Source organism: Gracilinanus agilis, chromosome 2 (assembly GCF_016433145.1).
Source record: "Gracilinanus agilis isolate LMUSP501 chromosome 2, AgileGrace, whole genome shotgun sequence".
Lineage (NCBI taxonomy): Eukaryota > Metazoa > Chordata > Mammalia > Didelphimorphia > Didelphidae > Gracilinanus > Gracilinanus agilis.
In genome coordinates this window covers 54,672,308-54,687,091 of record NC_058131.1, presented here as the reverse complement: position 1 = coordinate 54,687,091, position 14,784 = coordinate 54,672,308, and the positions used below count along the sequence as shown (strand labels likewise).

The window sequence follows — 14,784 nt, the reverse complement described above, 5'->3', positions numbered from 1 at the left end:
CTGCATAGCAGTCCAAATTATAGCCTGCACAATTAGACTTTTATTATTTTTTAAATTATATTACAAAATTAGGGCATCCATATTCAATAAAATCAAAGTATAAAACTCATTCCAAAACCAACATACATAATCCTTAGGTTGACATTTTGAATTATCAGCTATGTTGTTAAGGTCCAATTCCATAATTAAGAAATGACTGTAAATGGAATCAACTTATTACTTTTTTTCCTAAGGGAAAAAATGTCTATTATCCTATATCTCTCCTCCCTTTCTAGCAAATGTCTTGAGAAAACTCTACAATTTATTTCTACTTCCTTTCCATTCAGGAGCTTCATCATTGAACTGAAACTGCTCTCTTGAAAGTAACCACTTATCTTTTAATAGTCAAATCTAATGGTCTTTTCTCAATTTGATGTTGGGAAAGATTGAAGGCAAAAGGAGAAAGGGATGGTGGAGGATGAGATGGATAGGGAGTGTCATGGAAGCAATGAACACGAGCTTGGACAGATTTCAGGAGATAGCGGAGGACAGAAGACTCTGGAATGCTATAGTTCATGGGTTCACAGCTGAGAGATGACTAAATATCTGCACAACCATCTCTATAACATTTCTCACACACATCCTCTTCTTTCTAGTCACATGGCTACAGTCATACAGCTTAGCTTACCTCAAAGCCCATATCACCTTTCTTGCTTCAACTACTGCAATAAATTTCTAACCAATCTCCCCACTTCACGACTCTTCTAACTCTACTCAAGTATAACATGTAGGTTTGACCACGTTCCATTCCTAATCAAAGAGTTCCCTATTATCTCTTGGCTCAAATTAAAAAGTCCTCTGATTCTTAAAGTTCTTTATGACTTAGCTCCTCCCAACCTTTCCATTCTTCTTAAACCTCAATTTTGGCTCCATATAAGCACTACAATTCTGATATAAGGGCCTACTTGCTATTCCTCAAAATATAACACTTCATATCTCCTCTTTCTGTACTCCCTACCACTACCCTCTTGGTTTTCTTGACCTCCTTCAAGATTTATGCAGGAGATATTTCCTGGTCCTCCTAGACACTAATGCCTTCTCAGATTACTTTAATTTATTCTATATTTATTTTTTATGTACCTAGCCTATTTATACTTTACACTTTGTTCCTCCTATTAGAATATGGGTTCCATGAAGGTAAGAAGTACTTGGCACATAGTGCCTAATAAATGCTTACTTAAGACTGTCTGAAATCTGTATGGACTACATTATGTAGCTAGAAAGAAGCTAGAACCTTTCTTTAGTTATTGGAGCACCTTTACCTCTTGTAAATTTTAACTAAGATGAAATTAAAAAAAAATTTTGGGGTCCTTATTTACTTGAAATGCTATAGAGTGACTTCTTTATCAAATATAGTTTCTATCTCTGGAATTTTGTGAACTCGTTAACAATAAAAATTCCTGACCTTTGATGAGAATTGGGAGGGCATATCACTATTGGGTAAGTTTGCCCCCAAACTAAAAACTGCGAAAAAGAAAAAGCATGCAGATTGGCAACATTCTGGAAATCTATTTATCTGTTCATTGGTATACCTTTGAAATAAGTGGAGATAGTGCCTGGACCACTGAAGGGAACTACCATTGAATGGAACTATCAGGAACTACCCCCTCCAAAAAATCTCCTCAAAATACCTCTCCTCTGTCAAAATCCATCTCAGCAACTCATGATCTTAAGAGAGTAGCCTCACAAACTGAAAGGTTAAGTATCTCCCCTGGGTTACATGGTAAGTATGTGAAAGAGGTGTATAATGTACCCAAGTTTTTCTTGGCCAATTTTTTATCCACTATGCAAAACAGAATCTTATTCTGATGTCAAAATGACAACCAATTTTTATCGTTTATTAAAAATTTTATCATTCAATAAATTAAAGATTAAATACCTACTTTATGCAAATTAAATAAAGGATTATTTGCTGATAATATCTAAAAGATCTGGTCATTTCAACTGAACAAGTATACTCAGTAAGGATATACTTTGACAGCAGAGCTCTGCTGGGTGCCAGAGACCATATAAGGATGAAAAGTGCCCCCCCCATACTATTCTGGAGGGTGGGGAGAGAAATTAGACATACCTAAATGTTACAGGGTTAAAAATGTATCCTTTTATCATATGAATGATTAAAAATTTAAAAGAACTAAAAAATGGATAAAATGGAATGATAGATTAATCTTAATTATAAAGATGACTCTTCTTTAATTCAAAGATATTTTATTTTCCCATTTACATGTAATAATAATTTTCAACATATGTTTCCCCAAATTATAGGGGCCAAATTGTCTCCCTCCCTCCCTGGGATGGTAACTGGATTTGGGCTATACATGTATCACCAAGCAAAACATACTTCTACATTGCTCACTATTGTAAGAGAATACTCATATAAAATCAAAACCCTAAAATAAAACTATAAATAAGCTAATGTGAAAAATGGCATGCTTTATCTATGGTCAACTCCAACAGTTCTTTCTCTGGAAGTGGATAACATTCTTTGTCATAAGTCTTTCATAATTGTCCTAATTCATTGTATTGCCGAGTAGCTTAGAATGACACATTTTCTATTCAACTAATAGAATTATTAGGAATAAGATAGTTGTTCTTCACTATATTAAAATAAAAAAACAAAAATAGTAAAAGAAAAAGGAATCAGATTGAGAGAATATTTATAGCTAAGGTAGCAAATAAAAATCTGACTAAATGTTAAAAATTCACAAAGGTAAGTCGGAGTCCATAATGGATTAAGATACAAAGTAAGGAAAAGGAAATTTTCATAGGAAAAAACACAAATGGTGAAATAATCCCTTGGAGGAAATGCCTACCTTCACTAAAAAAGATGTAAATGAAAACAACTTTGAGTTACCACCTTAATTCAACAAATGGGCAAAACTGATTTAAGAAATCCTTCAGAAAGAAATTCAATATTGGTGGGGTTGTAGAAAAAGATATACTTATTTTACAGAACAATCTGAAGTATGAGCTACAAAAATAATCATGGGGGGGCGGAGGAGGGGAGAAGGGGCGGCGGTGCCTCTGCTGCTGGTAGCTGCAGTGGACCTGCCAGTACTGGTCACACTGAGGAGGATGTGGCAGTTCTGACCCTCTAGCTTCTATAGTAAGGATTGGAGGGTTTAGAATATGATTTCCTGAGGGCAAAGGAGCTAGGATTACAATAGAGAGCCAACTTCCTAGCAAAACTGAGCATAATACTTCAGGGGATTTTTAATGAGCTAGAACACTTCCAAAATTTCCTAATAAGACCAGAGGTGAATAGAAAATATGATTTTCAAAAATAAAAATAAAAAGAAGCAAAAAAGAAAGAGAAACTGTAAGAGATTCAATAATGTAAAACTATTTACAGTCTTACATGGGAAGATACTTGTAACTCCTAAGAAATTTATCATTATAGTAGTTAGTACAATAATTCTTAAATTATCCCTCCTGGATTTATTTTCCAGGTCAGTTTTTTCCCCCATGAGATGATTCACATTTTCTTTTATTTTGTTTGATTGTTCTTTATGTCTCATGGAGTGATTAGCCTCCATTTGAAAAATTCTAATTTTTATTGTGTGAGCTTTTGTGCCTCTTTTTGCATTTAGCCATTTCTACTTTGTAAAGCATTTTTTTCCTCATTGAATTTTTCATATCTCCTTTTTTTCTAAAGAGCCAATTCTGTCTCTCAGGAAGTTTTTCTCTTATAAGTTTCCTTCTTTATATTCAAGTCATTCACCCATTCTGAATTTATCTTGGTGTAGGGTGTCAGATGTTGATTTAAACCTAATCTCTCCCATATTGTTTTCCAATTTTCCCAGCAGTTTTTGTCAAAGAGTGGATCTTTGTCCCAAAAGCTTGGCTCTTTGGGTTTATCATACACTGTCTTGCTGATGTCACTTACCCCAAGTCTATTCCACTGATCCTCCCTTCTGTCTCTTAGCCAGTACCATATTGTTTCGATGACCACTGCTTTATAGTACAGGTTTTTTTTTTTTTAATTTTTAATTTTTTAGAAAAATTTTCCATGGTTACATGATTCATGTTCTTACTACAGTACAGTTTAAGATCTGGTACTACTAGGCTACCTTCCTTCATGGTTTTTTCCCCCCATTATTTCCCTTGATATTCTTGATCTTTTGTTCTTCTAAATGAACTTTGTTATAGTTTTTTCTAATTCTGTAAAAAAGCTTCTTGGTAGTTTGATAGGTATGGCACCAAATAAGTAAATTAATTTGGGTAGAATGGTCATTTTTATTATGTTAGCTTGTCCTACCCATGAACAACGAATGTTTTTCCAATTGTTTAGATCTAGTTTTAATTGTTTGGAAAGTGTTTTGCAGTTGTGTTTGTATAATTCCTGTGTTTGTTTTGGTAGATAGATTCCTAAGTATTTTATATTGTCTAGGGTGATTTTGAATGGCATTTCTCTAACTCTTGCTGCTGAAATGTGTTGGAAATATATAGAAATGCTGATGATTTGTGTGCATTTATTTTGTATCCTGCACCTTTACTATAAGTAAATTAGGTGAACACAGAATAGTATACTTGTCTGGGAAAGGAAAAATTTAAAAACCAAGCAAGAGTTAGAAAAAATTACACAATGTACAATAAATAATTTTGATTACATTAAATTAAAAAGGTTTTGTACAAACAAAACCAATGTAACCAAAATTAGAAGGGAATCTTTATAACAAAAAACTGTGACAAAGGTCTAATTACTCAAATATATAAGGAGCTAAATCAATTGTACACAAAATCAAGCCATTCCTCAATTGATAAATGGGCAAGGCAATTTTCAGATAAAGAAATCAAAACTATCAATAAGCACATAAGAAAGTGTTCTAAATCTCTTATAATTAGAGAAATGCAAATCAAAACAACTCTGAGGTACCACCTCACACCTAGCAGATTGGTAACATGACAGCAAAGGAAAGTAATAAATGTTAGAGGGGATGTGGCAAAATTGGGAGATTGATGCATTGTTGGTGGAGTTGTGAATTGATCCAACCATTCTGGATGGCAATTTGGAACTATGCCCAAAGGGATTTAAAAGACTGTCTGCCCTTTGATCCAGCCATACCAATGCTGGGTTTATACCCCAAAGAGATCATAAGGAAAAAGATATGTAAAAAAATATTTATAGCTGCATTCTTTGTAGTGGCAAAAAACTGGAAAACGAGGGTATGCCCTTCACTTGGGGAATGGCTGAACAAACTGTGGTATATGCTGGTGATGGAATACTATTGTGCTCAAAGGAATAACGAACTGGAGGAATTCCATGTGAACTGGAACGACCTCCAGGAATTGATGCAGAGTGAAAGGAGCAGAACCAAGAGAACAATGTACAGAGACTGATACACTGTGGTAAAATCAAATGTAATGGATTCCTGTATTAGCAGCAATGCAATGACCCAGGACAATTCTAAGGGACTTATGAAAATGAACACTATCCACATTCAGAGGAAGAACTATGACCGTAGAAACACAGAAGAAAAACAACTGCTTGAACACACGGGTTGATGCAAATATGATTTGGGATATAGACACTAAACAACCACCCCAGTGCAACTATCAACAATATGGAAATAGGTCTTGATGGATGACACATGTAAAAACCAGTGGAAATGCATGTCGGCTACCGGGGCGGGGGGGGGGGGTTGGGAGGGATAGAGGGGAGAGTAAAAACATGTATCATGTAAACATGGAAAAATTTTCTAAAAATAAAAATAAAAATGAATTTTTCTCTTTAGTGCATTTCTATATAACTTTTTTTATCTGGCTAATCCTGCTTTTTAAGGAATTCTTCTCTCTGGTTTTTTTGAGCCTCTTTCATCAATTGGTCTATTCTGTTTTCCAAGGTATTGAATTTTTTTTTGCCACTCCTTCACCAACCTGTTTTTTCATGATTTTCCTGTATCATTTTCATTTCTTTTCCCAACTTTTCTTCTTCCTCTCTTATATGATTTTTAAAATCCTTTTTGAGTTACTCCTTGAGTTCTTTTTGGGCTTGAGATTTTTTGGGGGGGCTTAATATTTTTTTTTGGAGGCTTTGGATTCAGCAGTACTGACTTTATTGTCTTCTGAGTTTGGGTCTATCCTGTCACCAAAATAACTTTCTATGTTGAAGTTTCTTTTTTCTTTTTTTTTTTTGTTCATTTTTTAAATCATTTTCCTGCCTTTTAATTTTCCTTTAGTTTAAAAAACTGTTAAAAGTTGGGCTTTTTAACTCTGGTGAAGGGAGCACTATTCCAAGCTTTAGTTCTTTGTGTAGCTTCCTTCAGAGCTGGCACTGTGGATCTATATGCTTTTAGTTCTTCCAAGGTAGTATGATGTCAGGAGAGGTGTGTATAATACTCTTCCAGTCTATCCTCTGCTAATACATAATCTTTTAAACTATAACACATTATGTTAATCACAAATCATTCCTGTTATAACTCCTATAAGATCCTCAACCAGACCAAATTATTAATTTGGCTTGAATATGCAGACAAATTTATATCTTAAAATACTAACGCTTCTTTTATAAAAGAAACTTAGATATCAATTCAAGTTGACTTCCTGCAATAAGTGGATATTGTACTTTATTTTCATAGTGTGCAAAGCATTAGTTTTTTAAAAAGAACCAAAAGCCAGGATAGAAAAAGTAGTACTTATGGAATATTTCTTTGTTTTTCAATTGTTCAAATGCAGCTGCTTTCAATCTAGGGCTCCTAATGAGTGGTCCAGCAAATCAAAGCAAACCCCAGCAACTTTATTTAGGTTATGATACTCAATACAGCTATTAGTATACAGTAGAGCTCTTCAATCTCTGAAGTTGTGGAATACTTCTAAGCTGTTTTTCTGCCCAAGCACCACCATTCCCTGGTACAATATGGAGGAATGGTCTTAAAGTAAATAAGAACACACAAACTTTTTTTCTTTTGAAAGAATCGGTTCCCTTCCCTTCCTTCCTATGGTTATAGGACCATAGGAACAGAGATTTAGAACTTGAAGGGCCTTTAGAAGTCACTGAGTCCAGTCTTCTCATTTATGAGGAACCTGAGGCATAGAGAAGTTAAATAAGTTGCTCAGGATTAGATAGCTAGCACACATATGAGGGAGGACTTGAACTTGGTGACACGAAAGCCTATAGATCTGTCTTATTTTCCTATGTTATACTCTTGCAAAAACCTAGAAAAGTCTCAAGTTAGAATAATGATTAAGAAATTCAAGGAGAAACAACTGTAACTTCCCTTTATCCAGTCCCAAACTGCATGAAATTGGTTGCAATTTCTGAAATTAAAATTTAAAAACATTAGCAAGTCTAACAAAGCAAAAAAAATTCCAAATATAAAAAATTGCTCTTTCAGTCTTTTCCTACCCTCTGCACAGAAGCAAACCAAATGAATCTATTTTGAAGGTTAAAAACCGGCTTGTTCAAATGCTTAAACTCAGGTATTATGTTATAGTAGAAAGAATAACAAACTTGGGATACGAGTTATATTTCTAAGGCTGTCTTTAACTTGTTATAACCAAGAGCAAGTGATTTCCCACTATCAGTTTCTCCATATGAAAAATTATATGATCTTTCCAAGGTCCTTTTTAGCACTAAAAATTCCATAACTTTACACATTTCTAATTCACTTTATAAGAAGACAATTTAATACAAAGTATTAAATATAGTTATAAAATTATCAAGACTAGAAGATGGACTAAGAATCTCTCTAGCCTCTGCAATGTGGTAATATTAAATTCTTCCCCCCCCTCTTAAAATTATCTCTAAAAGTTTACATTAAAATGTTCATATATACATATATAGAAAAAAATAAAGTCAAACTGTAGCAGAACTTTTTTTTAAGTAGAAAGGTTTTTGGTCATTCTTAAATTGTTATCTGTAAACAATTAAGTTTAACAGAAAACATTTTTTGAACATTTATAAATTTGAAATTAAATAACATTATGAATGAAATCTTTAAATGTAAATGGAGATTACTATTATATTTTGCTTGATCTGAGCTTTATAGCATTTAAAAACAAAACCAAGACAAGGATGAGAGATTTTCTCACTGTAATTCAGATGGAGAACAGAAAAAAAAAACCACAGACATTAACTTCATCCAGAAGTTAAAGCAATGTATATGAACTGCCATGATAAGGAATTTTTGAAAAAGCATTTACCACGCACTTACTATGTACAAAGCACTGTGCTAGGGATACAAATAGAAACTAAGACAGTTTCTGTCCTCCCAAAGTTCGCATTCTAATGAGAAAGACAAGACACATGGAAGGTTTCAACTATAAGTCAGATGAAAAGGTCACCAGGTCCTTAGGGTTCACTGACAATGTATTCAGATGGAAATGCCTCTGATGTCATTGTTCATTGATAAAATCAAGTCAATTTCTGATGTTGAATCATTTGATAGTGTCACAGACTTTGATGGCATGAATTGTCTTTTCTGGGTCTTCATGAGTTGTGGCTGCCTGCAGTAGCAGTTGCCAGGGTATTTTTTCAAAGTGGTCCTTCTCAGGACAATGGCCAAGGGGTCTGGGCTAGAAGCCCAGACATTGCCAGGACTCTTCGGCTCAGGGTCTTGAACTGTTTCCATCAGAGCCTGAGGGGAGATGGTGGTCAAGGTAGTGGTGGTGGTCTGCCTTGGCTGGCCCACGCTGGCTCCCAACTCTTCCTCAGGGGTCTCTGCTTACTGCCTCAGTGGCAGGAACTAACAGTTGGTAGGGAAGGCTCTTTCTCCACAGGAGCTATTTCTAAGGGGGCTAAATAACCCAGAAAGCACCTTAGTCAGCAATTATTTGGCTTACTTTTTATTTTTATTTTTTTAAAACCCATACCTTCCATCTTGGAGTCAATACTGTGTATTGGCTCCAAGGCAGAAGAGTGGTAAGGGTAGGCAATGGGGGTCAAGTGACTTGCTCAGGGTCACACAGCTGGGAAGTGTCTGAGGTCAGATTTGAACCCAGGACCTCCCATCTCTAGGCCTGGTTCACAATCCACTGAGCTATTCAGGTGCCCCCGGCTTACTTTTTAAATGGAGAAAGGAAGCTGCCAAAATTATCATTGCTTTATAATATAAACTCTATAAAAGAAGGCTGATGGATGATTATAGCAATAGCATGAATAAGACAGAGTAGAAGAAGGTAAAACCAGGATAATAATTAAAATGACTGACAAACATAAGAATTTAAAAAGTTGTGGTCACTTTTTATTAAAATTGATTCTTAGCCTTATTACATCAAAATAGTGATAGTAAGAGAGGGAAATATAGAAAGGAGGTAGAAAATATAGCTAAAAATACCCTAAGGTCGGGTCTGAGTGCCTCCAGACCACCAATGAGAATCTCACCAGTCCACAAGAGTGTCTCTCATGCTAAGGAGGCAAGAGTCTCACCTGAATAAGCATCTCTCCCTCTTTAGCTGAAGTCTCCAACAAAAGTCGAATCTTCACCAGAATCCAAAGTCCAAATCAGGAAGCTGAAATCTGAAGCTGCAAAAGACGCTGAGCCATCCAAGAGCTCAGATCAGCCGAGGAGCCAAAAGACAGCAAAGAATCTCACCAGAGCTCACACCCACAAACCAAAAGATCATTAAAAAAAAACAAAACTCAAAGTGTCCCAGAGGCTTCTGCTTATACACAGCTTTCTCCACCCATCAGCTCTCCTCTTCACATCTCAGGGATCAATCACAGTCTTTCAATTTGCCTGGCACTGCCTGGGGGGCAGGGTGGCAGTGCTTGTGGTGTTTTAGGGTATGAACTTCCTTTTCTAGTAAAAGTTTCTTACTAAGTGTTAATGACTAAGTAAATATGAAAGACAGGGGACTCTCCAAGTTCTTCATTGATTAAGTTAAAATAAACAAAAGGAGTTTAAATTCTCTTTCTCACCAGTAAAGAAAGCTTGGGAAAGATATCCAATTAGGCAAAGTAGCATTTACAGATGAAAAATACATGAAATACACACAAGAAAAATGTAAAGATTTCGAAGTCCATTTCCACAAACTGCTTCTTTCCAACAAAGATAGTGGGACCAACACACTTGGACCTTAAAATCACAACTCCAGAGGCACTTATAGATCATGAGTTATCAGCCTTTTTTTGTATCACAGACACTTTTAAAAGACTTGATGAAGCCTATGGACCAGTTCTCAGAATAAAGCTTTTAAATAATTAAAGAAAAAGAATAAATTGCAGTAACAAGTAGGTGAAAATAAAGATGGAATTTTTTTCTCATACAAGTTCATGGACTCCTGCTTAAGAATCTCTGTCACTGAAAAAGAAGAAATGGTATTAAAAAGAATAAAAATAGGAAGAGCAGGTAGCTTGGACAAAATGTATAAATAGAGGAGATCTCTACTGGAAATTAGATAATTATGAGGCATTGAGGAACTAATCTACAAGATAATTGAATTAAGGGAAAATAATCAAAGGTGGGGGAGGGGGGATCGTAGACCTCATTAGTGCTGAAAAAAAGGTGACTGAGAAAATATCATTAACTACCAACTTATATGTCTACTCTCCTATATCTACACAAAATCATTATGAGAGTCATCTATACGTGAACTGAGGGCATTAACAAGAAATAAGCGGGAGCTTCTAAGTGATACTCAATAATAAACTATGACTTTTATTATTTCATAATTAATAGAAAGAGATAGAAAATATAAAATCCTATCATGTATACTGTCTGTTGATTATGAAAAGGTATTTGATTAGGAGAACAAAAACTGCCTTTTGCAGGAGGGTATCTCCCATCTATACATCAAGTTCATCTGGAATTTCTTGGAAAACCGAGTAACAAAAATAATCCTTTGCAATGATATCTTTTTTTTTTTTTTTAGCAATTTTTTTTTAAACCCTTGTACTTCGGTGTATTGTCACATAGGTGGAAGAGTGGTAAGGGTGGGCAATGGGGGTCAAGTGATTTGCCCAGGGTCACACACCTGGGAAGTGGCTGGGGCCGGGTTTGAACCTAGGACCTCCTGTCTCTAGGCCTGACTCTCACTCCACTGAGCTACCCAGCTGCCCCTGCAATGATATCTTGATAATAAACATTGTTGAAGTAGAGAACAAAGGTATCTGATATTATGATGGAAAAGACCCAATGCAAAATTTAGGCTATGGAGTGATTGCCTATAATGAGGACCTCCAGATGCTCCTGTTTGACATCGTGTTGACTACATCAAGTCCTAAAATAATGCAGAAGGTTCCTAGAAGAGATCAGTAATCACTCATAATTTATTTAGTCTGTCCATCCACAAAAGAAAGACCAAAATGGATCAAGAATGTCTACTGCCCAGATTTCAAAATACATTTTGTATGAAAATACCCTATAAGAGTTTGCCCAACAGTATGTATACCTAGAACGAAGTCTAGATGGGACAATGAGTTGAGGCCAATCTTGAAACAAAGAGTTTTGCTGTTTTGTTTTTTTTCTCCAGGAAACTGTAAAGCTTTTTTACTGACCATAAATTTCCCATGAAAACAAATGTCCATCTTTTCAGTATTAACATTATACCACTATATATATATACCATCATACTGCTATATGAAAGTGAAATATAAAACCCCTCTGAAGAACTAAAGAGAAATATCACACAAAGGATAATAGACAGGTACATGGTGGAAATGCAGGCTCTAAAACATAACCATGAGGACCTCAAAGGACCTGGATTTCATATATTAGTCAAAGAAGTGATTAAAGACAGGAAAATAAAAAGGACACACCATCACATCAAAGATGGAGAATGCACATTTTTTTCTTGGCACTCAAGTTTACTTGAGCAGAAGATAATCTTGGTTATTCTCTTGAGGTCATGAGGTTTAAAACCTCAACCTCATTCAAGGTTTCCACTTGTTTCCCTAAAGGAAAGTGAATTTTATTGACATGGAAATGACATAAATGTTGAAGAAAAGATACAAAATCAAGTTTTCCAATGACAAATCAGTGCTCTTTCCACATCTTAAACATTTTCCATTTATTGGAAGTAAATTTCCTAATTAAAACAGTCAAATTCAAATATAAGAACAAAAACACACTCCAAAATAAAAAATGAATTCATAATTCTACATTTCTAGTTCTCTCCATTATTGTGTTTAATCATTAGATAATTGTATAGCATTTCAATATCAGGTTATTGAGTCCATTGTTACCTCTCATTTTGGGGGAGAAAATAGTTAATCAAGAGAGAGAGAGATCAAATCTAAAGAGCAGGTCACTGCTCACTTTCCACCAGGCTGCAGTCTTTTGGATTTCATTGTGCTCTCTATAACTTCATCATCCTGCAAGGTCACCCTGAAACACTTATCACTCTAACCCTGGAACTCCTCCCTCTCTCTGATTGGAGAGGGTGGAAGATGAACAGTGGAGGGTTCTTCCTAGGTCCTCTATTTAAGAAGAGTGCCCAGAGTAGCCATCTCTTCATTTCCTATCATGCTCTACTTCTTTGGATTTATCATCATATCCCTGAACTGGGAACCTCCCCTCTCCCCTTTTAGTTTTTTTTTTTTTTTTTATGTGTTTTCCATACGATTGTGAGCTCCTTGAGAGTGGGGACCGTCTTTTGCCTTTCTTGGTATCTCCATACTTATCATAGTGCCCAACATACAGTATGAGCTCAATAAATGCTTATTGAACAACTGATAAAAACTGAAAAACAAATATATGCAAATTAGAAATATGAGCACCAGAGAGACAGGGCTGCACCAGCTAAATCGATGCCATCTCCTCATTAAATATCCTTATTTAATGGCCTTGTTCTGCTAATGGTAAGTAAATTTCCGTTTGTTACCTAATAAATGTCTCACAAATATCTACTGTTTTAATCTTGATCCTAACTAACAGAATAGACTAGTTTGAGTTAAGTCTTTTGTTATAGGTCTTTTTCTATAACTCCCAATAGAGATATACAGAATGAGACAAATGTCTGAAGCCAGTAATGAGATGTGAAAAGAATAGAAACTATTTCTGAAGTGAGATGAGTCAACTAAACTGGGGTATACAAAAGGACTATGTATCAGACAATAAAAATAAAGTAGGGTTGCATATTTAATAAGAGGTATAGTAGAGATCTAAAGACAGCTAGATGGCTTAGTGGACAGGGCATATTGACTTTGAAAATGACAAATTAACATTATTTATACTGCATTATGGAGGCAGCTAGATGCCTCAGTGGATAGAATGCTGGGCCTAGAGTCAGGAAGACTTGAGTTCAAATCTGGCCTCAGACACTTATTAGATGGACAAGTTCAAACTGCTGCCTTCAAACTCCTCCAGAATCTTTCCCCCAAAATCCCATGGACCACACTGTTATGGAGAATCAGGCATGACTGGACAGCAATATGGTGGGAATCAATAAGTAAACAAGTTTCTTAGGATGAGTGATTCATTGTCCTATAAGGTTATATTGAGTAGGGAAAGCAGTGTTTCTAATAATGAGAATAGAAATAATAATATTGGCTAACTAACTAATATAGTTCTCTGAGATTTAAAAAGCACTTTATAGATATAATCCATCTTGGGAGGTGGGTCCTATTATCACTGCCACTTTACAGATGAAAAAAACAAGAGAGGCAAAATTTAAATGATTTGTCTAGGGTTACAGAGCGAGGAAATGTTTAAGGCAGAGTTTGAACTCAGCTCTCTGACTACAAGTCCAGCACTGTATCTACTAATTCATCTAGCTGCTTAGCTTATAGAGTTATGTTTATTTCTGGCTATACAAAACCCTATACATAGATGGGAGGAATTGGTTTTATGTGGTTATCTGATAGGGCAGAACTTTATCAAGTTCATTTCCTTTAAGAGATTTCAACAATTTGTCAACAAAATAAGAAATCTCCTAGCAAGCATCCTCATAGTTTTTACTGTATTATATCAGGTAATTGTTATTTTCTATATCTGGAACTTACAACTATTCCTGTAAAACAAAAGTCCCTTACTCTGGTAATTCTATAACCTCCAGAAAACCTTTTAACAAGTAAGTTCTGCTTTTAATTCTGCTACTGATTTCCACAGATCCATTATACATAATATAGTTAAAAGCTGTATCAAAATAATAGCCACAGGTATGAAGTTATTTGGTGAAAAATTGTTGTATATATAATATGCATGCATCTCTCTTTTGAAATCAACCAAACTTTCACTTAGGGACAGGATGGTGGCACAGCAGGTAAGAGAGCAAGGTCTGGGATTAGGAAGACTCATATTCCTGAGTTCAAATCTGGATTCAGCCATTTATTAGCTTTATGACTTTGGGTAAGTCACTTAACCCTATTTGCCTTAATTTCCTCTTCTATAAAATGATCAGGAGAAGGAAATGGCAAACGGTCTAGTATCTTTGCCAAGAAAATCCTGAATGAGGGTGTGAGGAGTTGGATAACTAAATGAACAACAAAAAACTTTCACCTTCTAATCTCTTGAAAGTACCTATATAAACTGAACTTTGGACTCACCTTTGGAGTGTTTCCCTGAAGGCCTCTTGGGTAAAGACTCCTCAATGGAATGTGCTGATGTATGTAGTGCATTTTCCAAACTGTTACCAACACTATTTATCGGGGTCTCTGCTCTTGGGGTGACCTAAGGGAACAAAGCAAATATGTAATAACTATGCAATTTCAATGATTTTCCATTCCATTATTAAAATTTATTTTAATTTTTCTTCTATCACTCTACCTACAGCATACAACTAGCTGATAGTAGCAAATATGTGGTTTAGTATATAGTTTTATAACCTTTATTAACTTGAAATAGTAATCTAACGAGTTATTAACAA

General features: G+C 35.3%; 1 protein-coding gene across 1 annotated transcript in view; it reads right to left on the bottom strand.

Moving 5' to 3' along the window:
• The window catches only part of ZCCHC14 (zinc finger CCHC-type containing 14), a 129,150-nt gene that overhangs the window by 68,008 nt on the left and 46,358 nt on the right, over positions 1-14,784 (bottom strand). Inside the window, exon 2 of the mRNA XM_044663193.1 lies at positions 14,465-14,588. Coding sequence (XP_044519128.1) covers positions 14,465-14,588 — 124 coding nt within the window. The remainder of the gene's footprint in view (positions 1-14,464; positions 14,589-14,784) is intronic.